This window comes from Halictus rubicundus, chromosome 9 (assembly GCF_050948215.1).
Source record: "Halictus rubicundus isolate RS-2024b chromosome 9, iyHalRubi1_principal, whole genome shotgun sequence".
NCBI classification, from domain to species: Eukaryota; Metazoa; Arthropoda; class Insecta; order Hymenoptera; family Halictidae; genus Halictus; species Halictus rubicundus.
Window position 1 is genome coordinate 16427951 of NC_135157.1, and position 26941 is coordinate 16454891.

General features: G+C 47.2%; 2 protein-coding genes across 14 annotated transcripts in view; one reads left to right on the forward strand and one right to left on the reverse strand.

Annotated features, from left to right (window-relative positions):
• Positions 1-4564: 4564 nt before the first annotated feature.
• Nucb1 (Nucleobindin 1) lies at positions 4565-8613 on the forward strand. 7 transcript variants are annotated; one of them, XM_076793807.1, is made up of 11 exons: positions 4565-4700; positions 5498-5657; positions 5760-5867; positions 5958-6179; positions 6243-6351; positions 6432-6508; positions 6597-6699; positions 6774-6954; positions 7012-7171; positions 7612-7653; positions 7783-8613. In XM_076793807.1, the coding sequence occupies exons 2-11, from the start codon at positions 5532-5534 to the stop codon at positions 8338-8340; spliced, it is 1686 nt and encodes a 561-aa protein (XP_076649922.1). In that variant the 5' UTR covers positions 4565-4700; positions 5498-5531; the 3' UTR covers positions 8341-8613. The 7 variants fall into 7 exon arrangements, with proteins under 7 accessions (XP_076649922.1, XP_076649921.1, XP_076649923.1 ...); XM_076793806.1 differs by lacking the exon at positions 4565-4700 and adding an exon at positions 4732-4847; XM_076793808.1 differs by lacking the exon at positions 4565-4700 and adding an exon at positions 4748-4770.
• A 169-nt stretch (positions 8614-8782) lies between these two features.
• Positions 8783-26941, reverse strand: part of LOC143357369 (protein bric-a-brac 1) — a 280682-nt gene continuing 262523 nt past the window's right edge. For 3 of the 7 annotated variants that reach the window (XM_076793795.1, XM_076793796.1, XM_076793794.1), the window contains 4 exons: positions 21548-21728; positions 19530-19621; positions 18326-18565; positions 8783-17625 (listed from right to left, as the gene is read on the reverse strand). In XM_076793795.1, the coding sequence (XP_076649910.1) occupies positions 17072-17625; positions 18326-18565; positions 19530-19621; positions 21548-21728 (1067 nt within the window). In that variant the 3' untranslated portion in view covers positions 8783-17071. Of the gene's footprint in view, positions 17626-18325; positions 18566-19529; positions 19622-21547; positions 21729-25557; positions 26010-26941 lie in introns of those variants that run through there. The other 4 variants (XM_076793799.1, XM_076793797.1, XM_076793798.1 and 1 more) reach the window with 4 other exon arrangements.

Consider the following 26941-nt stretch of genomic DNA (forward strand, 5'->3'; position numbering starts at 1 on the left):
TCTACCAACCGCGCGAGACTGGTTTTCAATTTTTTCCCGACTTTTTGTTTTACCTGTCCCTCTCGCGCTGCCTCTCTCCGCGTCCCGCTCCTTCTCCTCTTTCTCTTCCCCTCCCCATTCCGTCTCTCTCTCTCTCCTCCTCCTCTTTTCTTCGACTTCTGCTGCCCTTTACCCGTTTCTCTGACTCCCTGACTCCTCCAATGTCCCCACCCCACCTCCTTCGACCCTTCTCCCTCGGCTTCCTTTCGCACCGCGCGTATCCTTCGGCCATGCGCTCCATCATCCCTTAGGGCACGTTTCTGTTAAAACCATGATAAACGGTCGGAAACAACGATGACAGCGACACGTAGAAATACCCGCGTAATTGATCAAATGTCCTTTTAAACGTCCACGATTTTTTGAGGTTTCTGCGAACCTAGAGGAATTAGTTTACAGTAGTCTCTCCGACGAAACGGGGCGGTGAATGTAGTCACTCGAGTGCGACAGAGTTTTCTGCTGGTTCACCGCCTCTTCTCGTTAACACTAGGTTTACGGGACCCGTGAAAATGACGGGTTCTAATATTTTTAATTTACGATTATTGAGATTGTGAAGATCCATCTACGTGGAATTACTCAATAAACTTATTTTCTTAGGTATATGTTATTTATAAAAATGTTAATGCTCCGTAAACCTAGTGTTAAACAGATTTAGAAGAATCGATTAACACGTTGACTGCCACGTCACCCATATGTCGGTGACGGAATTATTTGTCCAGGTTATAAAATTAACTTTTACGTTAATATATTCACCGTAACAAATCTTATTAATGTCTGTAAAATGCAAGAAAGTTGGAGGACTACTCAATACCATACATTTAATTTCTTCAATTCTTACTTCATTAAATAACTTACTTTGATTTTATGGACTTTTTGAGGTTTCTAGTTTGGCAGTCAAAGTGTTAAAGAAGACGTTTGCTCCAGGCGATTTTGCTGTCGATCAGAGATCGGTCAATAGGACAATGTCCCAGGTACCTGATACCTTTGCTGATTTCCTCTACGGATTATCGAATGTTTGCCCTCTGTCAGTAAGGATGCCGTTTACAACCTCATTCACAATGGCGATTTCGAGATGCTCGGAAAGGGGAAAGCGCGAAGAACCATCCGAATGGTTTGTTCGACAAAGTCCACGCACGGTCTACCTTTCGCCGGTTTGCCAGCGGGCAATCGCCCCGGGGGGAATTGCGAAGATACTTCGGAGATTAGGCGGTGGGAGTTTGGGATTTCGGGAATTGGGCCGCGCGATCATCCGTTCTGTCTATTCGAGGAAGGACTCGGACCGGTACGCTCCGAAGAGCGGTCTCGTAACTTGTGACAGCGCTCGCTGCCACGAGACACGAGTCCGTCGTGCAACCTCTCATTTCCCTCCTACTGCAATCAACGGCATTTAAGCCTGGAGTTTCGAGCGTTTAAGCATTTAGCTGCTTCCGTCATATCTCGGGCGTGTACCGAGAATTTTTTCGTACCGCCGGACGCGACGACTCCCTGGAACCCGGCCTAGGGTCGCGACCGACCCGGTGCCCGTCCTTTCCAACAGGTTCGATAGAAATGGGAGCCCGCTAAATCGGCCGGATACCGATTCGCATCATCTCCCAGAGAAATCTATCGTTCGGTTCTTTGAATTTTCGAAAAATTCCCTCGATGTAGCGCACCTGGAACTTTTCGGAAATATTTATAAAATCGGCTTCGGATAAATAATGTCTGAATTTGGCGAATGGCTGGAGAATGGCGGACCGAGAATGAGTGAGAGATCGAGAGGAACTCGTTCCCGACGTGCACGCGTGACTCTACAGTCCTGCGGGATTGTTTCTCGGGGCGAGAACGAGACAGAGACAAAATCGAAAAGACAAAGGAGAGGGGCCGAGGGGCGGGGGAATAGGATACGCCAGGTATACGAAGGTCGTTAGCTCGAAGAAAAATTAGCCGTTTGTCGGGAGTGTTCCTTCGAGAGATGGGTCAATCAGATACGAAAACACTTGTCGGGCTGGGCATTGTCCGAGGACAACAGGTCTACGGAGGATCGTCGACACAGGTATACTTTTGTCCTAATGACCGTTCGAGGAATTCAAAGGTTCACGGGTCCTCGGGCGTTCGCCGGGGTGGCCGCGAACGTACACGAGCACTCCCCTGCTGCCATTTTCCAGCGTTAAAAGTTGAAAGCCGCGCGCGCGAGACCGCGATTATGGCATTTCCGGAGCACGGATACGGGCAGGACCCTTCGGGGGAACCTCTTTTACCGGTTTATCGTTCGCGCCCTTTTCGACGCGACCGTATCGTCCAATAAATTACGTCGGGCTCTCGACTGACTTTTCTCGGATTTTTCGGATTGCCTTCGTTCCGAGTCGATTCTCGGAAAATTATAGGAAATCGAAATATTGAGAAAAAGAAAATATCGAAATTGCATCGTCAAGGTGAACACGGTCTTAACGTTTCAAGATGCAGATTCTCGGCCAGTTAATCGATCTTTCTCGTTTACCGAGCCACGCGACGCTTTTCGCATGTTTGTCTTCTCGATTACGCATTCCAGGTGCACGTGCAGTATTCTTGTTTGCGTCGTCGCCTGTTTTTTTTTTATTATTTTACCGTGCGTCGTATTTCCTGCTTGCGCTTCTTCGTCGAGATTCTTTCGCTTTTCGAATTTTCTTCGCTTTAAAAATTATTACAATAAAAGTGAAATAAGAATGATCGTCGCTTGTCTATTCGAGAACGTCGAATTGAGTTGTCCGAGCAGAAGCGGTTCTCGCGTTGTTTATGCCATAATTTGTTGCACGGTGCGTTTCGATCGGCCATGGGCGTGGTTATGGTTGCATACCCTATTCCGATGCATGCATGCAATCGATCCTTTCACCTCCTGTTTAGATTTCTACCGTTTGCCAAGGTGAAACCGTGGAAACACCTATCGGACAAAAAATGGACGTCACCGACTCGGCGCTTGGCGCGGAAAATTTTTGTCGATTCCGTCCGAGGACGGCAGAACACATTGTTCCATGTTTTTCCATGCTGGTCGATGAAAATTTATGCGCTCTCCTGGCTCGCCTAACTTTTTTCCCGACGACGCGACGCGATGGAAACGTTTTGAAAGATTTTCTCCCGACGATTCCGAATCGGCGCCTAATTCATCGGTATGTGGCGACGAATCCGTGTTCCATTTCGCAATTATTACGTGCAGCAACATTTATTCAATTGCGGCGGAGCACGTGCCGAACAAATGAAATGTCATCTTGCTCGAAAGGACGAAATTACGCGTGAAACCGCATACACGGAATATCGTAAATATCCTACGTGTAACAGGATCAAATCAGTTTACATTAAATCCGTTAATTAACGCGCAATAACGTTGATCAAGGATCAAAGGTGACTTGTAATCGAACAAAACGAATATTCGTCGACCGGCCCGGAACGTATTGAATTATACATTTTCAGAGAATTTCGCCGGTTAACCAAAGGAGACGAGTTAACTCGTCATTTGCACTGAATTGTATTTATCATAATTTCAACTTTTCCCGGTATCGGATATTTCATCTAAATTAGGTTCTATCAACGTTTAAACAAATTTCTCTTTAACAAGCCGAATACTCTATTTTATTTCTATCAAAACGTTGGATATACATATTTCGCCCGAGACCCCTAATTTTCAAAATAAATTGTTAAACTCTTTCTACATCGTTTAAATACATTTAAATGCTTATAATGTTATTAACACTAGAACGACCGAGCAATAAATGCGACTGACGCATATTGCTTTGTAACAGTGACAAGACTGTGCCCATTCAGACTTCGTACAACTTTTATTGTAATGCTTCAATAAAGAGGTTCGTTAAAAAATTTCCGATGAAAACATTTTTACGATTTCAGTAATTGTAAAAGAAAAAATTAGGAACCAGTCATTTTGACTGCTCCGGTCGTTCCAGTGTTAAAAAAGTACATCGTTGTCTACGGAACCATACTCGTACAGCTTTTACGTACTTTTCTTTCTTAACACTAGATTTACGGGACCCGTCAAAATGACGGATTCTAATATTTTTAAATTGCGAATATTGAGATTGTAAAAATGCATCCATCAGCAATTATTTAACAAATTGATTACTTTGGGTATATACTATTAAAAAAATGGCTACAAATTTTGATCGATACATTCATGTTATTTTTACAAAGTAATGTAAAATAGTCATGTTTAGTGCTCCGTAAGCCTAGTGTTAAATTCGTCAAATTTTGAACTCATTTTCTCAAACATGGAGGTAGTGAAAAACGAATTTCAAGAAATCATTAATCGATCGCTCGGAGTGGAAATTCCGAATGGAATTATAACCGAACGATGTCTGAAAAAAAAGGTTCGATTGATTGAATTTTCCGCCTGATTGTGTATCTGGCGCCATCTTGTAGGGAGACGGTGAATCGTGAACGCGCGAGAGGTGAGAGCACGCCAGCACGTGATGCCGAGCAACCGAGACCGAATATCGTGAATAATTCAGTAGCAATCGGTACTGACCGGTACCGATAACTCCGTATTAATCTCTGGTGCTCCCGTTTATTCTGTATCTTTTGAAATTGCCATCGACAGCCGCGTGACGTCAAACAGTATCTACATATCGCGAGCATCGAGTCGCCGAGTGGGGAACTCCCAATGGATCTTTTTTCGTCTCGGTGAAAATCTTGCTGCGGAGGTACACGTCAGAGATCGTTTTCGAACGAAAACGCGTGTCGACGTCGATCTCGTTCAGTCGCAGATTCACGGTCCGAATAGCAAGTACAGATTTTCGGATTGTGCGATCGTGACGCGTATCAGCGTTTCGAGTTTCGTTATCTTCCTGGTAAAGTGGCAAGCCTCGGTCTCGGTCACGCGGATTTAGTAGACGGGGGTCTGGTTACTTACTCAGAAGTCCCGCGAACTTTCATTGGTTAGACTCGAGAGGCGAGAACGTCGACCAGTCTTCCGTTGTTGCTCTCGGTGAAAATTCGTTGCATCTCCGCCACTTTCACCGAGCCCGATCCACGTAACGGTAAAACTCGTGATATTAAGTGGAATTTTCTGTATATGTATTTTTTTCTACGTGACCTCATTCGCGGTCAGTTCGACTTCGAATTCATCGGTTTTCCATTTCGGTTCCGATTCAGTTTCCCTCTCGCGTGAAAGACTCATTGCAGTGCAGTAATCGTAATATGGCGCGTTTACCACCGTAGAGTAAACGATTCGTGTTTCGAATGCCCCCGATATCGTTATCGGTGTGTCAGCTGTGGAATCGTTGACACGTATTCGACACTTTGCAACGATGGACGCGTAATCGCATTTCCGCGTTTACGCACCGAACTGTCTCGCTGTTCTTTTTCCTGTTCGGTGCTCTGGTGAAAGTGGATTTGCCTTCTTTCAGAAAGTTCTCTCGATCTATCCGCTCAATATACTCTATTTATACTCTAGTTCAACATATGTTTACTTAAACTATAATGTTGTTATTTCTTTCAGTTGTTGGGTGACACGTTGCATTTCCCTCTGAGAAATGCGGTACTTACTGTTACTCGCTTTGGCGTGTACAGCTGTGCAATATGTTGTTGGGCCACCTGTTAACCACAAAAAGGATGGAAGTCACGACGATGAGAATGAAATCGAAAATCCAGAAGAAAGGGTACGATACGTGGATCTATTAACTTGTATAAATTGATGATGTTATAAAATGCGTATGTTCTATGCACCAGAAAAATAATTACAGCGTCTGTTGTTCGGGTAGGAAGAAGATATGGAGTACCATCGATACCTGATGGAAGTGCTTCAGGTATTGGAAAACGATCAAGACTTCCGGACAAAGGTGAAAGAAGCATCCGAAGCGGACATACGTGTAAGCCGATGTTCTAGCATTTTGTTGGGAGAATGATGCCGAGAAGAAGCTTACGAATTTTCTTCACGAGTAAACGCGTCTCTTTATTAGTCAGGAAAAATAGCAGAGCACCTACAATTTGTGAGTCACAATGTTAGAACCAGATTAGACGAGATCAAAAGGAAGGAACTGGAAAGGTTGAGACACCTCGCGGCAAAAGAGCAGGAGATGAGAAACGGTTTGGATCCAGATCATATGAAGATAGCCGGTCACATAGATCACACCAATACGCGTACATTTGAAATATACGATCTGAAGAAACTAATTGCGAAGGTAACGTCGATCGTATAATCGATTTCAAACGACAGACAAGTATAACATGGTTATCTGTTGTAGATTTCGAAAGATTTGGCAGAAACCGATAACAAACGGAGAGAAGAATTCAAAAAACACGAAATGGAACTGAAATACGAAGAACAGAAGAAATTGGAACGTAATGCTAAAAGTTGAATCTTTTCCATATAACTTTATTTCTTCAAATAATACCTTTCTTCTGTTATTTTTGATATTCGTGTTCTCGCGCAGATATGAATGAGGTCGAACGACAAAAATATGAGCAGGAACTCAAAGCGCTAAAAGAGAAACATAAAAAGCACGAACCCGTAAGTTGAGTCAAGAGTTTGCATAATTTATTCTTAAATTCGTTTATTTGTTAGTCCATATACATTAGTCTATATGTTGCACTTATAGGTGCACCATCCAGGTAGTAAACAGCAGTTGGAAGACGTGTGGGAGAATCAGGATCACATGGAAGCTGAGAATTTTAATCCTAAAACATTCTTCTATATGCACGGTAATGCAAAATTCATTGATTATTATTTTACGTTGTGCGTAGATGAGAAATAATATATATGATTTGTTCTTCAGATATCGATGGTAACGGAGTATGGGATCCAGATGAAGTGAAAGCACTATTTTTAAAAGAATTAGATAAGCTTTATACTCAAGGAGCATCGCAAGAAGAATTATTGAAACGCATGGAGGAAATGGAAAGGATGAGGGAGCATGTATTTAACGAGGCCGATCTCAACAAGGATGCGCTCATCAGGTTTGTAGAGAAAGTTCTCATCTATTGTACTCTTTCTATTTTACCGTGTTATTTCAGTTACGATGAATTCTTGGAGCAAACTAAGAAACCAGAGTTTCAAAGAGACGAGGGATGGCAAGGACTGGACGAAGGACAGATATTCACCCAAGAAGAATTCGAAGAGTTCGAGAGGCTACACAAGCAAGAAGAGATGCAAAAAATGATCGCTCAAGGAATCGTGAGTACACGAAAATACAAAAGATCGTAGGAACGATTAGCTTTTGATAAATTGCAAATATGTTGATTTTATGAGACTTTTGAGTCTTTCACGATACAAGTTTGGCTAACCGCATGAATAGTCTAATCACTAGTATTTTAATTGAACGGAAAATAAATTAGAAGAATAGAATACTAAACGAACTCGCAGGTATTCGGATCCGAGTACGTGGACGTTCGGATAGTGAAAGCTCTAGCATCGAATAATAGCTGCAAGTAGATACTTTTTCGTTTAGCCAAGATTTATAGATTCTAGCCAAGATTTTAGACAGTAATCTAGAATTTCATCGTCTCTTTTTTTATTCGCTTGTATTCGTCCAACCTATTTTTTTCACTCAGATTTTTCTGATGTTTTTGTAATGGACAATAATTAGCTTGTGCACTTTCTGTTGCTGTTATTAGCCACCAGAACACCAAGGTAGTATACCTGCACAGCACGAGCCGGTAAGTAAATGTAGCGCTACCAGTAACACCTTGTTTAGAAACTCGTTTTACGAAAAAAAAGTATCTATTACGAAATACGATTTATTAAAATCGACAGGTTGTAACACGATTGTTCCGAACGTTTTCTAGTTCCCGCCGCAGTACGGCCATCCGGCTCCGCCTCAAGATTTTCAGCATCAGCAACAGTTTCAGCATCAACAACAGTACTTTAAACCTGTACAGGGGCAGGTATACGATCAACAGTACCAACCGGTCAATCAGCAGATGACTGGTCAGCAATTACATTCCGGACAAGTTCCGGTTCAGCAACCTCAAGGACAAGTTCCGGTTCAGCAACCTCAAGGACAAGTTCCGGTTCAGCAAGTTCAAGGACAGGTTCCGGTTCAGCAAGTTCAAGGACAGGTTCCGGTTCAGCAACCTCAAGGACAAGTACCGATTCAGCAACATCCTCAAGCCCCAATCCTAACTCAGCAAGGTCAAGCACCTAATATACAGCAGCAGCAGCAGCAACATCAACAGCAGCAGCAGCAACATCAACAGCAGCAGATCGCCGCGAATCAAATACCACAAAATGTTCAAAGCAATGTGGCGTCGCAACAGCATAACCAACCGAACCCGCAATTTGCACAGGTTCCGGTGCAACAGGAGATTAATAGAAATAATATACCAGCCGTCGGGAAAGTATAAACATGAACTTTTCATCGATAAAAGTTTACCAACGAATGGTGCAATACGCTACCGGGAGTCTTAGAAGAGATTCGATCGGAGCGGAATGTTATGGTTGAAGGAGACAACTATGAAGCTACTCTATCTTACAACTTCCATGCCTTTGTCACTTTTGTCAGCCCATTGATTTTATTATCTTTATACGATTATATGCAAAGTTATAATGTTGCGTGTTGACGCGAAATCGATTCATTTATTTATTGTAAACTGTAAATAAATACTGTTTCCAGGAAAGCTGATCGTTCAAACAGATTTTCCGCGTTCCTTCCGCATACCGAAATTCGTTATCTTCTTGAGCCCCCGTATAATTCATAGTTTTATCGGGAATGATAGTCGAGATAGATACGGAACACGCAAAGGAGAGAGGGGTTGTATCGAACGATTCAGTGAAAGAGAGGTCGTGTTTAATTTCTCATATTTATTATTGCATACTGTTTATGTTAGTATATTACTTAGGTATACGTGCCAAATAGCAACTTAAATGTATGATTGCGTGATTCATCTGTTGTTCACCCGTCAAGCACGGATAGGTAGGTTGGTAGGTAGGTTGGTAGGTAGGTAGTTAGGTAGGTAGGTAGGTAGGTAGGTAGGTAATGTAACGCTTACTCCACTATATATAGGGTGTATTTATAATAATAGCATATGTCGGTAGAACGTCATCTTACATGCTAATCGGTAATAAATAAAAGAGGAATTTGTAATGGTTGACAAGGTTTTGCTTTGCATCCGTGACTACAAAAGTAAAACTATTATTTTTTTTTTCTCTTTTTTTTTCAAAACGCCTCGACGTGTGCACCCCGAAGGTATCTCGGAATGAAACGGAAAAAGCAAACGTCGCTTCGCGATTCGTCACGGGTACATGTACAAATTGTTGTTTTGCTGCGGGCAACTATTCGCGTATGGGTTTTCCAGTGTCGGGGTTGTCTTCAATCAATTCTCGACTATCTACTCAAAAGAAATACTTCGTTTAACGTAAAAATAGAAAGAAATAGTAACTATAAACTATCGCCATCTGCAAAGAAACTCGGCGCTGGTCGTCGTCCTTGGACAGCGAGCGTCTTTCTATAGGCCGCTTTATATATCGACGATTTCGAACGGAATCGATCATCGAGATTACAGGCGGCGGAAACGAAGACGGATTCGGGGATTCCTCGCGCGAACGAGGCTGAGACGTACTGTGTATAAGCGGAAATCGCTAAAAATTTCGAGGTAAGAACTGGTCTGAAATCGGCCACGATCAGCCTCGTTCGCGAGAGCATTGTTCATCCTACCGATCTACCGTTTCCCGATCTTCATCATTCTAATACTCGCGAGGCATTGCTCGGAGAGGCCGCGTGCGCTCCAGACTTTTATTTCGCAAGCGTTTTCAAAAATATTTGTTATCGTACCAAAAAACGGAGAACGCGTTTACGCCCCTCTCTCTCTCTCTCTCTTTCTCTCTGTCTCTTGCTCTCTATCTCTTTCTCACTCTCACTCTCACTCTCTCGCTCTCTTCTTCTTTCTCTCGTAATGTGCGACCAATGCCCCTTTGGCGCGCTTCAGCGGCAGATTCAAACGGAACAGAGGCCTCGTTTTATCATTCAACTACGATAAAAGTATCTTCACGAGCGGACAAATAAATATATTACAAGGTTACGATAATAAAGATGAACTTTCTTGTATAATTAATGTTGCATTTTTCTCTATTTACAGTGAACGCGCGGTTGGTTTGTGTCTGTCTCTGTCGCGTAACGTATTCGTGTGTACCTCTTCCAGTGTGCTTGTCCTTCAGGATGTCAACCGTGTGTGAATGTGTCTGTTTTATCTTTGTCACCTGGTTCTCGCTTGTGTTCTTTCAAGTTTCTTCCGATTGTTCCGTTTCTCCGTTACATATCTTGCCATTGTTCTAATACATTCTTCTCTATAGCTCTATTATTATTCGCTGCTCTCGGAACCAAGGCCGAACGATTTGCTCGTTCAAAGTCAACGAATGTACCCGCTGTACCCGCTGTACCCGCTGCACCCACTGCTCGATCACGCACCCGGCGAAATTATACACCGCGGGTCCAGGTGGCGCGAGTGACCTTGAACGACCAACATCCTCCGCCTCATCGAGATTCAATGTTTCCACGGCTGGGTGCAACCACGGCTCTCGCTGTCAGACTTGCGGCTGCGAGTCGACCTCCTCTCAATCAGACTTGGCCAATTTTTAATGCAATTAACAACTAACCATTGCAATCGAAGTATATACAATTCTTTTTTCTTTTTTCTTTTTTTTTTGGTACAGAATGTTCGGTAACAGTTCGGCATCGTACGTAAGACAAAAATTCGAACATTCTTGTGTACATCTCGTTCACGCAATTCGAGCAGATCAAAGCAACGGTACATGTTACACGTCCGCCGTAAACAAACACGTTTCTATTGCATAGTATTTTGTACAATTCGCTAGAAGCACGCGTCGAATGGAATTTCAATACGATTCCGATCAAAAACCAATTTTTGACTGGTACTTTTAATCGGCAACCGCGAAACCAATCCCATCGATCGATCGAATCGATCGCGATCTTCCACGATCAATTCCACTGGATCGTGAACATCGGTCGATCGATCGAACTAAACATTTTAATGGCTGAACAAAAATATACAGTTTTTCTCGAAAATGTAAGATAAGACTATACGAAAAGCATAACAGCGAGAACCGTACGATCGATCGCTTTTCACCTAATCGTCTTCTTGCCGCTGCCTATGTTTGTCCCTCTATTGTGTGCACGTGTGCACATTTATTGTAGCTTTGTATGCGTATGTGTGTGTGTTTGTATGTATGTATGTGTGTGTACGTGTGTCTGTCTGTACGCGTGCGTATGAACGTACAAGTTCCAGATACGCGTGTCGTGTTTTATTGAATATCGGCTTGCGACCGGGTGTGTACGATTAAATAATCAGGTTCTGAAAAATGTGCGGTTCTATTGTTCGACTACTAGTTCCTGTAAATTAGGATGCCACCTAGTGTTTATCCTCGAATGGTTCGGCCGTTACCGCGGCAGAGAAATGGAAAACACGGGATGGATTCACCCCTGTTGCACGGCACGACTCGTTTCTTCTTCCGCTGCCATAACGTCCCTTTAAATTCCCTTTCGCTCTCTCTCTCTCTTTCTCTCTCTTGCTCTCTCTCTGGCTATCCCCACCGATGAACGCCGTTACACATCCTGTAAACTAGTCGTAAATCGCGGATACGGGACTACTACGGTTCGTTTATCGCCTTATTCGTACAGTTTCGCCGGGGTATTGTTTCTCGTCGGTACCTTCACCTTTTCTCTCCGTTCTGTCGGTTTCTCGAGCGGATCGAGCGTGTGGCTGTGTATGTCGGTCGACCATTAATTATAAACACGATGTTACACCTCGAAGCTAAGGCGAAAATAAAGAGTAAGAGTTCGGCGCGTGCGTGATACAATTTCAGATCCTGTCTCTCGCGGGTTCTCCAAGTGGAACGAACGTCGGACATTTCTGTAAACAATCGGCCGCGTTAATTAATACTCGAACGGCCCGATACTCGAGCCGCGGTCGTATGAGTCTCTGTCGCATGATCGCTCCGGAACCAGTCAGGGGCCACCGACAACCGCTCCGGATTGCCCCCAGGGGCCGCTTCGGAAAACGGGAAATCTCTCTGTAGAATGACTCGAGTAGGCCCGTTGCTCCGTGGGGCAATCCGCGCTCGATCCGGAGCGAACCGCTTCTAAAAGACTTTCTTCGTTTCCGGTCTCCTGGCTCAGGGCAAATTGATGACCGTACCCGGGAACTATTAATTTTTCCGTGAACGGCACGAGTATCAGGCTGTCGAAGCATGTCCGCGGACTCGTTATGGCTGCGGCTGTGTGGCCCACCTCGTGACTCGATGCGTCGCGCTCGCGGAGAACCTTTCGCGGTCCTCTTCAATCGCGATTCGCGATTTGCGATTCATAATTGCGTTAGCCTTCGATCCGTCCGGCGCGCGGCTGGTTTTTCGGATCTCAGCCGGTACCGGGCGGATCGACAGCTCGGAAAACCCACGAGATCGATCGACAAGCGAGCGAAACGCAGAAGCCACGAGGACAAATGGGCAGGTTTTCTTTCTTTCGTTCTCTCTCTCTCTCTTTCTCTCTTTTTCTCTCTCTTGCGCGCACAGACACAAACACACACACATGTACACGCACTCGTTCTTTTGCTTTCTTTCTTTCTTTCTTTCTCTCGCCTCTCTGGAAAGTGGTATACTAGCGTCACGCCCGTCCGTCCTTACGTTGCCTCGATAAAAATTCTAATAGCTACTTTATCTTCGACTCTAGGGTCCTTACACTTTTGTCTAACTTAATCTCTTCCTCGCGTGAACTTTTGTTTCGTCCTCGACGACGTTTGAACGGAAAAACTGCGCATCACCTTCCTCCCCACAAAAGTAAAACGCGTCCAGCAGCAACCTTATATAGCGTCAATATATCAATTTATGTATATATATACCTTTTTTTGTCTCATATATATATTTACTTTACTTTGTGTCCTATATCAATAGTAGCGTATTAGATGCTTTTTTTTGTTCACTTACACCTTATGTACGTAATATAAGTATCTTTGTTCTTTTTCTTCTTCATCTGTTCACAGATATATATCAAAATGCGTAAACGAAAGTTTATCGAAATATCCGTTCCCTCTGCTGATTCAAGTCATACGCTTGCCTCTCCTCCTGCGTTTTAACGTCCATCTGCGTTCTCTCTCTCTCTCTCTCTCTCTCTCTCTCTCTCGCTCGCTCACACACACACACACACTCTCTCTCCCTCTCTCTCTCTCTCTCTCTCTCTCTCTCTCTCTCTCTCTCTCTCTGTCTGTCTGTTTGTCTCTATCAATCTGTCACGCGTTCTCTCGCCCGATATCTCTCTCGTACAAGCGAATCAAAAGAAACGTTTACGAGAATATGCCATTCAGGGTATTACCGGTAGTGGTTAGATCCGAAACAGAAATTTTGTCCGGCTTTCTTGCATGTAGATCCTGTACATTCGCTCCTCGGCACGCACACACAAAAGGATTCGTAGACACATTGCGTAATCGACGAAGAAAAATCTCTTCCCTAACTCCCATCCCATCCCATCCCCCCACCCCCCGCGTTGTCCGAAAAAAGTAAAGCCAAAAGTTTTTCTCGCAAAATATTCCCAGTGTTTTCCTCCATCGATTCTATCCTCGACTATTAACCGTGGTGCTCTTTATTAATACTTCCTAGAAATCGCGCAGCGTCGTTATGACTTTTCGAGACGAGACGAAGAGAATCCGTAACGCGGTTCGTTGACGCGTTGTCGCTGAGAAGAAATCTTCCGCAAGAATTGTTTACCTTTTACGCAACGTCCCCACAAACGATACTTTGTCTTTCGTTTCGTATTTCATATCGTCTCCTTCGTCTTCATCTTCGTCTATTATCTTCTTTTTTATATTTTTTTTATTTTTCCTCGTCTTTCTGCTTCAGTCGCAAACGGTGTATCCGGTGACGCGAAATTTCGAACGACTTTTCATCATGTACAAGTGGTCACGGTCTACGGGACACGTTAATTTTTTTTTCTTTGAAAGGCACTTACTACTTTTTTTTTTTTATACAATATTAATTTTAATCTCTTCCACATTCTCGCCTGTTCACATGCCCCGTCCTTTACACTCTCGCTCGCTCTCTCACTCCCTCTCTTTCGCTCGGTCTCTCTTTCCATCTCGCACGCTCTCTCCCCCTAATCCCTCCCTCCCTCCCCCCAGCACCCACCAACCCACCCTCGCACCCCTTGCCGCTAATTCTTCCTCGCAATTTCGTTCGCTGCTCTTTGAACTCGTATTTTTTTCCCTCTTTACTCCCTCCCAATTCCATCTGCTCGGTTCGGCTCTCGAATATCTTCTTTCGCTTCACCCTCGCCCGTTGGTTTCGTTCAAATTTACCTTCTCGTTGAACACATTAAGCCTAAATCGTAATAAAATCTTTTAAGATCGCGATCTACCGTATTTTCGTTTGTTTCTTATCCCCTTCGCTCTTTTTCCTCTCTCTCTCTCTCTCTCTCTGTTTCTCTCGTGCTCCGGTTCGCGCGGAAAATAAAATCGTGCTCTCCCTCGCCGACAGCCCGTAACACGTCCGAGAACGTCTTTCTATTTTTCACATCCCGTTCACGTCCCCACAAAAAAATCTTTCGTATCAAGAATAACGCGTCTCAAAGTTTCCCCTTCCCGCCCCCGAATTTGTTTAATTTTCTAATGGCCGATAATAATAATATATCTTGCTAAAACGATCCTCCTCGCGAATACTTTCCTACGAACCGTCCCGTGAAATCCGTTAAAGCTTCCTTTTGGTAGGGGAGTGGCGCGAGAACAACGGTACTTCCCGAAAAATTTCCCTAGACAAACGGATAATACACGACCGACCGAGAATCTATGCGCTCCATTTTCTTTTTTTCTTCTTTTTGTTTTTTTTTTAGTTTTCCGAGCAAAAGCGAAAAGCGATGGTCTTTTCCTTTCACAGAAGGCCACTTCGAAAATTGTTATTTTTTTTTTTTGTTTCTTTACTTTTTAATACTTACAAAGAGTCAATCGAACCGGTGTGCCGACTTTAAAAATCTCCCTCCCATTCTCCCCCTCTTCTCGTCTTTTTTGTTTTTAGAAATTTCCGTTCTCCTTCCGACACTCGCGCTCCTCTTCCACCCTCATCATCCACTGTCCTTTCTCTGTCTCTCTCATGCTCTCACGCGCTCTCTTTCGCAACACATACACACACACACACACACACACACACACACACACACACACACACACACACACACACACACACACACACACACACACACTCACACACACTCCCTTTCTTTCTCTTTCTTTTTCTGTCCCTGGGATGGCTAGGCCCGAAACGAACTCGCTCGTGGACGTCGCACGATATCTTTGAACGGCAGCCCGTGGCACGAACGATCGAGGAGTAACCGTGCGAAATTCGAATCGACAAGGACACGGCGGCTGTTGTGTTGTGTCCGAGGATGTCTCGACGAGAAGTCGCATCGATTCGCCGGCTACTCGACGCCGATCGGTCTCCGATTGTCGAGGATCGAGGGTCCCTTCGCGAAAAAGTCGTACGCGCGGTGTATTGTAAAATTTTGAAAAATAGCACGATCTTTCCGAAACAAAAGCATTCGTTCGCGCGCGCGCGCGCAACACGCACTGTACCCATTCTCTCGTGCGATCTTCTCAGGCAAGCAGTGTCTCTCTCGTCGACTCTCAACGCGCACGCGATCGCAACAACAACGGATGCACGCCGCTCTCGCACACTCGCACACCTCTATCGACATGTTCTCCAGTTCCAAATTCAATGAATTTCCACGTTTCCCTAATCTCTAAACCTTATAATTTTTATACTTGGCATACCCCAAATATGGCAGGAAGGCAATCATTACACTTAATAAAGTATAGCAATCGGTATTTTTGTTCTTTCTTTCTTTCGCGTGTTTTCCTTCGGTGTTCGCTCTCGAGTCGAACAGCGTTTCATCTCTCTTTCTCTCTCTCTCTCTCTCTCGCTCTCTCTTTCTCTCCTCTATCTCGCTCTTTCTCTCTCTCTCGTTCCGTAAAGGGTTCTAGTCGTATTCTCGTGCGACAGACACTCGTAAGCAAATTTTGTACATCTCGGACTCGTCGGGTTGCTCGCGCGGTCCCTCGATCGCGAGCTGCGATCGCGTTTCGATCTTTCTAACTTTGTCGTAGATCCGAGCCGAACGTTGGTCTCCCGGTGTTCCCCGGAATCGCGACGATCCCCGACGAGCCGCGTCTCGATCAAAAAACTGAAACATCTAGTCCGCGCCGACGAACCGTTCCGGACCGTTCTGAACTGGTTTCCGATCCTGAAGACGATCGAACGACGCGGATAATGGCCCTTGGCCCGAGGCCGCGCGCCAATTACTATACATTTGGCATTAAACGTACGGTTATCGTATATGCGTGGATATATAAATCTCGAGTTTAAGCGTGTGTCCCTGCGCCACGCGGTGCTCGCTTGCTCGCTAGCTCTTCTCTCTTTTCCGTGAATACAGCATACTTTCCGAGAGCCGATGGACCCGCGACCCGATCCGATCTGGTCGCGCGAGACACGTCGATCGTCGTAGCGCAGCGTGAGGTCGACCGCGAGCGATCGCGATCCACGGCCGAGATCGCGAGGGAAGAAAAGAGCGTCGGGTCTGGTTTCGGTCTGTCGAACCTTCGATCGCGATCCCCGCGGTGCGTCACTCTCGTCGGCTCTCGACGTCTCTCCTCTCACTCTCTCTGTCTCTTTTTCTCCACCTCTCTCTCTCTCTCTCTCTCTCTCTCTCCCCGTCTTCCTTTCTCTGCATCATTTTGATTGTAAGCCTCGATCTCGTCCAAGATCGCTACAGGTATACTTTTGCGTCGCTGCGAGAGCGAATCGTCGTTCGAGTCGCTCGGGTTCGGTCGCGAATCGGTGACGAATCTGCCGACGCCGCGCCAGGCTCAGTCCCGTTGTTCTCCCGATCGAGCCGAGCGGGTCGGCTAATCCGTCCCTCGTCGCTCCCCGTGACGAGCGGCCCGGTTGCTCGGTTGCTCGGTTGCTCGGTTGCTTGCACGGAAAGAGCCGGCCGCTGACGGAGAAGCCTGTCGCGGGACCAGAGCGACGCTGCTGGCCCGAAACTGGCAACGATTAGCTCTTTCGTGCTCGGCAGTCTCTGGCTTACTATTCGCAACGTGAGTCCGTCAGTGGCTCGAGCTTCACCGGGATCTTGTCCTTGTCCTTGAGCCCGTGCGAGCTTTTCACGAGATCCGCGATGTCCTCCTGGAAGAGATTCTCCGGCCGCGGGCTGACGAAACTTCGTGTCGGTTTGTAGGTCATTCCGCTGACGCCGATACCGACCTCCACGCTGCTCGGTATGTGGCCCGGATCCATCAGCGGGCCCAACGGGCTCGCCAGGGGACTCTCCATCGGGCTTTCCGGCGGTCCGCCGGATCCCGGGCTGGCCAGGCCAAGATTCAACGGCGAGTTCCCGTTGTTGCCCGGACCGGGACCGGCACCGGGACCACCTCCACCTCCGCTCCCGTTGTTGCTGCCGATCACGGCGCCGCTGTTGTTGCTGTTGTGGTGATGCTGGCTGGCCTGCATCGCCGCCTGCAGGTTCGACGACAGGCTGGTCGACAGGTTCGTCGACAGGTTCGTCGAGAGATTCGTCGCCATCATATCGTGCTGCTGCGAGTGCGCCGCCGCTACCATGCTGCACATCTGGTGTCGCAGACCTGCGCCGCAAACGTTTCTCGGTTAGGTCAGCAATCTATACACAATCTTTTCGGATCTACGTACTTTACGCGGCAGCGTTACTGCTCTCTTTGTCAACACTAGGTTTACGGGACCCGTCAAAACGACGGGTTCTAATATTTTTAATTGACGATCATTCAGATTGTGAAGATCCGTCCACGTGGAATTATTCAACACATTTATTCCTTTAGGTACGTATTATTTAAAAAATGGCTACAATCTTGTACAGAAGCATTCTTCTTATTTTTACAAAGTAATGTAAAATACTCACTTTCAGTGCTCCGTAAACCTAGTGTTAAGGAAAGTGGAGGATCGATTACGGCGGGATCTCAAAAGGGGATGAAAGAAGAAAGGTTCGGGGCATTCCTCGTCCTCGAGAAGACGGCACAGGGGAAGATGTAGGTGTCTACACCCCACTACCCGATGTCTCTACTTCAAGTAACTCGACTTCCGGCTGCCCCCCTCAGAACCCTACATCCCTGCTATACTAGCGTGAACAATGGGGGTCCGTCGAAATTTGCGCCATCTTCTTGTGCGCGAGGAGTACGTACCGCACGCCGCTTACCGCGAAGGAGCGTTGCTCGGTCAATTGAGAGATCGTTAATTTACAGACGATAGAGAGGGGATGGCGTCCGTTTGGAGGAAGCAGTAAGCGCGAAAGAGACGAGGACGTTGGATTACCTTGAGCGACCGCTGCAACCGCGGCCGCGGCTGCAGCTCCGGGGCTGACCGCTCCTTCCGGGCCGTTGCAGGCGGCGTAATTCGCCAAACTAGGGTACATGGAGGCCGGCTCTTCCTTGACGATGTGCGGCGAGTGGCCGTCGCGGAACACGACGGCCCGAATCACGCCGCGGATGTGCTCGTCGGGCCAGACACCCAGAAGAATCCTCTGCGGCCTACCTCTTCCCTTCGGGCGGAGATCTGAGCAACGAACAAACGAACGGCAATCGTATTTGAATGTCCGGTGTTGGCTTTACCGCGACGTACTCGCGACGATCCACCGTTTCTCGAATTTCGGCCCGACACGAGACACGCGTTCTTCTTTTTTTTTTCTTTCTCCGCGACGTTTCATTAACCCCTTATCGTCGCTGGAACACCGCGAGCTTTAGAGAAAAAGCGTGAGCATCTTTTCAACGAGTTTATTCGCGACACAAGGGGTTAACAGGTGAGCGCGTTTCGACGCTTTTCCTACCGGTACCGGGTAACAATGAATAATTTCTTTAAAAAATCTCGAAAGGTAAATACAATGCACGAATTAAGGTCGACGTCCGTCCAACAACGCAACGCCTGAACGACGTTACACCAGCATCGACGTATTCGCAACTACCAAACGGAGGGAGAAGCAAATCAGAGGAGAATGTCGATACCTTGCCGTTGTCGTTGGGTAGACTCGCTTCTATTAAAACACGTGTAAATAATGCGAATACGTCCGAAGCCGTTCGCGTCCAGGCGTCGTGCCGTCGAACGAGCGGCGACATTTGTTCTTAAGGTTTTCCATCGAATATAGCGCAGCCAATAAAAAGCCTATTAATAGGCTTCCGGTAGCGAAAGCGTCGAGGATGAAAACTACACTGGCGACGAGAGAGCGTTTTATCAGCTCGGTTCGCGGTTCAAAACGCAACTGCGACGCTGACGAAAAGGGGAAGGTGGAAACGATGACGAGTTTGTCTTGGACGATGCGCGCGAGCTCGAAGACACCTCTCTGATGGAGTACAACAACATGTCGCGCGTCCGGCATTCGAAGAATACATTTTGATCCCGAGGCCCGTGAACCCGTAGCTCCCGGGGCTAACCGATCGGAAGCTCGTTGCGCGTCCGCACTTCCCCTAGATCCATGATCGAGAAACGGCCGTGTCGCGACGGTTTAATGAAAATGGCAACTAACACTCACCGGCCCCGCCGTCGGCGCTCGGACCCAGCATGTTGTGCACCCGGTTGGCGTAGAGAACGAACGTCGGGTACGGGATGTCGTATTTCCTGCAAAATGAAACAACCGTGATTAGCTCGCGAGAAAGTTCCGTTGACCCCTCCTCCTCCTCCCCCTCCCCCCGGACGGTCTGGGCCGCTCCCTCGATCGATTCTCGTTAAGATTATCGGGCCCGTTCCGCGAAACGTTCCCTCGATCGTGCGCTCCCTTGTTCGCGCAAAGGGAAAAACCTTTTAACGGCGACGCGTTATTACGCGTACGCGATACGCGTTTTACGACCGGGCTGTAAAAAGTTCTTAAGGCGGCCGCGACCCGGCTCGGCTCGGCTCGACAGCCGCAACGCCTGCAATTCTTTCTCTTTCCGCGTTTTGACCCATTTACGTCCGTTGGTCACGGGGCTTGTCACAGTCGAAACAATCCGAATCGCCGCCTCGACCGCGAACCACCAACGAGAATCTCGAATCGAGGGAAGGCATCCATAGTTTTCGAATCTTTCGTAGCTCGCGACTGCCCCCTTCAGATAAATTAGCTGCGCCATGAAAATGCAAAGACTCCGGGGACCCCTCGTCATTCCCTTGGCAACTACCGCGATTAAAACTTCTTTATTCTTGATAGTTTTTCGTTTACATATCGATAAAGGACGAGTAAAATTTTTGTTCCGACTTCAGAGAGACGAGTCGCATTCCGCTCGAACTCTTCGTCGCGAACCCGGCTCGTTATCGTACGGGAAGAGGTTAAGGATAATATCGGAGAATGTTATCTATTGGGAAACTGACGGAGCCGGATTCGTACCGGGGCTGTACTAAATTTGTACCACCCACGAAGAATGTTTTCTTGGAAAGTTGGACCGGGAATAAAGGGAATGAAATAACCAGAAACTGAAATAGTAATGGCCCCCGGATTCCTTCAGCGTCCGCGTTCCGAAACCGCGAACGGTCTAATCCGTTCGAGGGATCGAAGCGGACCGCGTATGAAGAGTTACCGAGAGCGACGCGCCAGTCAGACACCGGCGACAGTATCGTTTAAGATTCGGCATTTCATTGCAGAGAGGCGGTCCGATGAACTTTCTTAGTTGAATTGAACTCGTCGCGCCGCAAATATCCATCTAATAATGAAATTCTTCTCAGCGCGCGCGCGTTCCTTAAACGGTGGAAACGTCTGACGCGGACGTAATCCAGACGATTTGACTAGTTAAATAACGGCGCGACGCGGTCCTTTACTCCGCGGCCGTACAAAATTCAGCTCGGCCAAGTTTGAGCGACGCACAGTGGCGAAAATCGCCGAGGAGTTCGCCAAAAGTCGTGTCTCCGATTCCGACGCGAATTATTCAAATGTTTCGTTTCGTTATAAAATGTCTCCCCCGAAGACAAGGACGGCAATCTCTGAACGTTCCACCGTCCAGACACGTAATTATCGAAAATATTTTACGGCCATTGCAATGTGATAAATTCCTCACTTTTCCAACCCCCAATTTTCTGCTATTTTTCTCAAAATTGAATCGAGTGACTCGTTTCCTTTCAACACTAAAGCTACCGAGCAATAAATTCGACTGACGTATACTGCTTTGTAACGGTGACAAGACTGTGCCCATTAAGGGGCACGTTGAAATAGGTTCATTAAAAAATGTCCGATGAAAACATTTTTCCAATTTCAGTAATTGTAAAAGAAAAAATTAGGAACCAGTCGTTTTGACTGATCCGGTGGTCCACGATGAAATTGTAACGAAGAATCTTTCGATTTTAACTGAAACTCAAAAAAAAAAAAAACCGGAGAGATTCGCCGGCGATCTTGTTCGAGGATCCCTGGATTACGCGTGCGTCGACAGCGAAAAGTAAACGAAACGTACCGTTCGAGATCAGAGAGAGAGAGAGAAAGAGAGAGAAAGAGAGAGAGAGAGAGAGAGAGAGAGAGAGAGGGAGAGAAAAAGAGAAAAACAAGAATGGGAGTGCGGATGAAAAGTAGAAGTTGAGGATTACCTCGCGGCTTGGCTCAGGGATAATCCCTCCTTGAGGACGCTGAAGATCGCCTCCGCCATCGTTTCCGGTCTCCAGGACTTGAGGGGCCCGCGTTCCCGGAAACGTAGATTGTGCACCAGGCTCTGATTGGTGTTCCAGCACTTCTGCCACATCGACTGCAGCTGATATTGGTAGCTGTCTGCTAGTTTACGCCCCCCACGGAAAAGAGAAAACAGAAAAAGCAGAGCGTTAGTCGGTGCCTCGATCTCGATCAGGGGAGAGGGAGGATAGGCGCGATCGGTTCGAACATCGGGAGAGCCGATCCACGCGAACAACTCTTCGATCGCTGCCTTTTCGATCGATTCTCGCGTATTGTCTCGCGATCGAAGAGTCGATCGCGTTTCGGCGAATCGGTAATCGCGGGTGTGCTATACGGGGTAAAATCGAGTGGTTAATCGGTGAGAGCGAGTGACGCTCGTCGGAACGATGCGCCGCGTCGGCGAATGACGTGAATAACGTAAATAGCCAAACGTGGGTAAGTCGAGTCAAGGTGCGAGAGAATCACGTGCGATAGGTTCCATCGTAGCTGCTGCGCCGAAGCGTACCTGCGAACAAACTGTTGAAAGGCAAATTGCGGCGGGGAGAGGGGTCGGGGAATAAAGATACACACACACACACGGAGAGACCGCCTTCTGTACGTTCACGTATCGATTGTATTGTCGTTAGCATACAATCCTCGCAGGGAAAGAAAAATAACAGAGTCGGAGAAACAGAGAGCGAGATCGAAAGAGAATCAAAGACAGAGGAACAGAGAGAGAGAGAGAAAGAAAGAGAGAGAGAGAGAGAGAGAGAAACGCGTGTGAGTTCATAACGGAACAAGCTCGCTCGTTAATAGAAAATATTTTGCTTAACGTTAAACCGGTAATCGCAGGCTCGCAACGGTTTGCCTTCGCGCGCGCGATACAACTCGAACGCGCACCGGCTGTGCGTCGCGAGAACGGCTGACCTCAATTCGCAACGATTATTTAATAGTTAACTTATTGGGTTTAATTGAGCATCCTCCAATTTGACGATTAATACAATTAATTGGAAAGACGCGCCCGCCAAGTTGCGCGGACGCGCTGCTGGACCCGTTGCGCTTGCGTACGCTCGCGACAATAACCGTAGAAGACCGCGGAGCCGTCTTTCACCGTTCCAACGAGATAAACGGCGTGTCTCGGCTTTACCAAGATTTTTCTATCGGTCCTCCGCAATCGCATAACCGTTCCCGAAGGTCCGAAGGCCGACGTTACCCTTGTCTCCAGACTTGGAACGGACACGGGGACTCGGAGACTGCTTTTCATTTGGTACGAGAAGGTATCTATTTACCGTTCTAGGCTTAACGAGGAATGCATAATAGGAAGAGCGTCCGAGTCCCCGGGTTTTACAACTTTCGAGAACAGTCGGCCTCTTTGTTCTATCATGAGATCGCTATTCGGAGATATACCGTGAATTCTCGTTACGAGTCAGTTGCGCCGTTCTGCTGACTGACTCTTAGACGAAATCTGAGAATGTCGCCAAGGAAGCTCAAGACGCTGGAAACCCAAGAGTCATATCCGTCTTCAAGCCCATGACTACTAAGCGATAGTGACAAGAAGACTGAGAAAGTGTCTTCCTCCGATACAACGTTGCACGTGTCACCGCGGTGATGTGGGTAGCTCCACTGACTCCAAACCGTAAGGTTGGCACTGACTCCTAATGAGAATTCACCGTAGATTACCGATGTCTACCGACGAATTTTTCAAGAAATCGCAGGGTGGTTCGGATCGAAGAATTCAGCGACCTGTTCTCCAAAAAAAAAAAAAACGAAACAGTTACCTAACGTCTACCTAAATGCCTATCAGTCTCAAACGTTGAATTTATTCAATTTGTAGCATTAACGAGCAGAAGGGACTGCAATTTTTCTTTTTTTCCTCAACGAAACATTTCTTTGCCAGGGAGGACCTGGAAAATTATGGTTAGCCGATACAGCCTGTACCGATCACTTGCGATAAAATGTATGTAGCCTAACGTTGCTACATGCTACAACTTTCGCGGCACTATCTGTTATATTAGGTCCATTAAAATGTCGCCAAATTCATCGCTCCGGACGATCGTTGTGTCTTGCGAGGGATCGATCTACAATAAACTTTCGCGTCGGATTATTTGCGATGGCGGCGGCGCGCGTCTTTCCCGTAACGCGTGGAACAGAAACGCAACGATACGTTTCGGCGAGGTAGCGCTATAATTCTATATATCACGGAACGAGAATCTTGGCGTGTATCTATAGAGACATCGCGATCGAGTCTCACAATAAGAGTATCCTGTGTCGTCCCTGAAATCGGTTCGAGCGCGGTCGCGCTTATCCGCCGCGAAAGGTTTCGGGCCGCCCGAGGCCGCTCCGCCTCGGCCGCGAGTCGCGTCAAACGGCAGACTTTTATTTCGTTGTTATCCGCTGTCTTCTCATCGCCATTACCTTCTCTGTTTCGGCCAGCTAAATAACAGGGTGCAACAACCACTACCGGCTCTTACCGGGGCCCCGAGAAACCGAAACCTTTGGCTCGACTATAATTACAGGAATGCCGTATCCGCGCCGCGTTCTACGAGCTTGCAACATCTTTGTAGAAGATGTGCTCCGCTCTTTTTCAATTTCCGCGAACTCCGCCGACGAGCGTTCCGAATCAACGTTTAGGCGTCCCCGATCGCTTGCAAAGTAGCGTAATTTGGTGTCGTCATTCGTTGCGAAACTGCCGCCGATCGCAAGACGGTTAATTAATATCGACGATTTCCTGGCCGGCGAATTCCCGATTCTACCGCCTCGTTGAGCAAATGATTTTCGCAAGAACACGATCGGACTGATCTCTGGATTCGGAATTCGTCGACGAGTTTCGCGCGGCAATGGTCAATTTGAAAAAATACCTAACTCCTACTCTGCTCGACTCGACTCTCGTTCATGGTAAGACACCGCTAACACGTGGACGCTTTAAACTCTAATAATCTCGAACAATCGAATTGTGAGATTCGGCGAAATCACAATCGGGGAAGGCACTCTCCCGCGGACAGGAAGATCGATGGATCGTTTGACGAGCGACGAGAGCCGAGCCGCGGACTACGATCGGAGGATCGAATTCGCGGTAAATTCTATTCGAGTGGAAGACGTCGGGGAAAGGCACTATATTATCGCTGGTGCGATCGTTAGCCGCGACAACGCAATATATTATTATTTCTATCGCAGTAAACGTAATCATTAGTACTATTATTGCTAGGATTTATTACGCTCGCTGTTGGTCCCGCTACGAGAGTAGCCGTGGATTCAATGGAATGCGCGTGGAATGTCACAATTGAAAAGAATTCGCGGTTCGTTGAAACGGTTCGTTGCCGTGTACCGACGGCATACCGATTCCGAACCGATTCGAATTGAGGCACTCTCGACGGAAGACGCGACACGATTCGAGGAATCGCACGGTGCTTCGCTCGACCGACAAAAACCGTATACACCGACTTCTCCATATATGTCGCCAGGGCTTGGATGACAAACGTCGCCGAATTATCCCCACTACCGCGTGATATACCCCGTGAGCTCCTGCACGATACACGACTCTGGCGAGACCCGTGTTGTTGACATACATCGAGAACTCACTGTATTCGCGAAGGAAAAAATATCGTGGAATGTATTTTGTACTATTAAGTAAAACTTGCGCCGATTCGCCGGCTCTTAAAGTTGCATGCAGAAATGACCCGCACTTGTCGGAATGTTGGTTGATTTTTATAAATTGATTTCTACAAAATTGAATTCTAAGCGACTTTTAAAATAGACGAGCACGAAAAAAAGGAACGCTCAAGAAGGCTAGAGCTGTGTTACAGGTCCTTTTGAGTACCGGACCAATCAAATTGCTCAGAATCATCCATGAACGGAGTCCGATTCGGACCCGGTGTGACGAGTAAAAGAATAGTCGAACGATTTTTGTCGCGTACAGGCGAAACGTCGTGCGATGAAAGGCGAGAGACGCGGGCGAAGTTGGTGCGGATCACTGGTCGTTCTCGTTCTCGTCGTTGAAGTAAAGCGAGACTATCGAGTGTTTTTTACAGAAGGCCCACCACCACCGAAACCCTGACAGACCGTTGAACACGAATCCGGGCTCGCGCTTCCGTCGGAGCTTCTCGACGAAGTTGAGGATCGCGTTCAGGGACTTTTTGGTGCGCCGGTTGTACGGACTGACGCTGATGTCGCAGCAGAACTCGAGCACGGCGGTCTCCTCGCTCGAGTTCAGGCCCGCCTCCTCGAGGACCATCATGCGCTTCGTCTTCCCGAGGATGTTGTCGTACAGGGTCCCTTTCGGTATCCCGTATTTGGTCGACGCCTGGGTGAATCGCATCTTCTGAGTGACCACGGCCTCGATCGCTTCCTGGAGATCGTGCCGCGTCCACGTGGGCGCCTTCAGCTTCAGCAGGGTCGTATAGTCAACTAAAAAACAGTGTCAGGCAGTTCGACTTTTTGTTTTGGCGGTGAGCCCATTGTGCGGCCTCTTCACGCAAACTCTCGGATCCGACGGATCTCGAGATGGATCCGGGACGGATCGGCCATGGATCGCGGCCGTCACCCCGCGTTTACACGGACAGTTATATACCCATCCGATTCTCGATTTTCTTAGCTTTGTTTTTTACCGGCAAACACCCCAGCAACCCACCACCTCTCTCTCCTACGAATCCATTCACGTCGGTTTCCGCATTCTTTTCGGAATGACGATCTCGTCGACCCTTTCCTTCCTCGCTCCCATGTCCACGCTAATCGTCCGCTTCAAGGATATATGCGTGGACGGAACGGTTCCGTGCTTCGCGGAGGAAACGGGCGGAAAAGAGGAGGGCTGCGGTACACCGGTGAGACGACCAGCCGAACGCATTCGAATCTCGCCCTGGACTTTGCTAACTCTCATCGGATACCTGCGATCGCTTTACGTCTCCAAGAACGTGGTACACGTATCCGGAAAGTATCCTATAAATAAGATGATCGTCTCCTCGTATACGAATCTTAAGAGCCAAGGGTAGTCACGTCACTTTTGCAGAGCCAGCGGGTCGGCAACTGCTGTATAATTTCCGTTCATAGCCTTCAGACACTGACTTAACCCTTTGCGGTCCAACGTCAATTTTTGGCCTGCTTCTAACGCTTACATTACCAAATATCTGCATGATCTCGTCAGCTCATGTCCAGCGCGCGCTAGATCGAGCCTTGCTCCTTCGAATGAGCCCTTTACCAGCGACAAAATATTCTAATATAAGGACGAAAACTTGAGGCACGTAAAACCATTTTTTGTCGGTAATGTAGTCACTCTACCTTATCGCGAATCTACCAAGACCGGGCCCTTAATTGACAGAACGCTGGAACGCTTATATTACCAA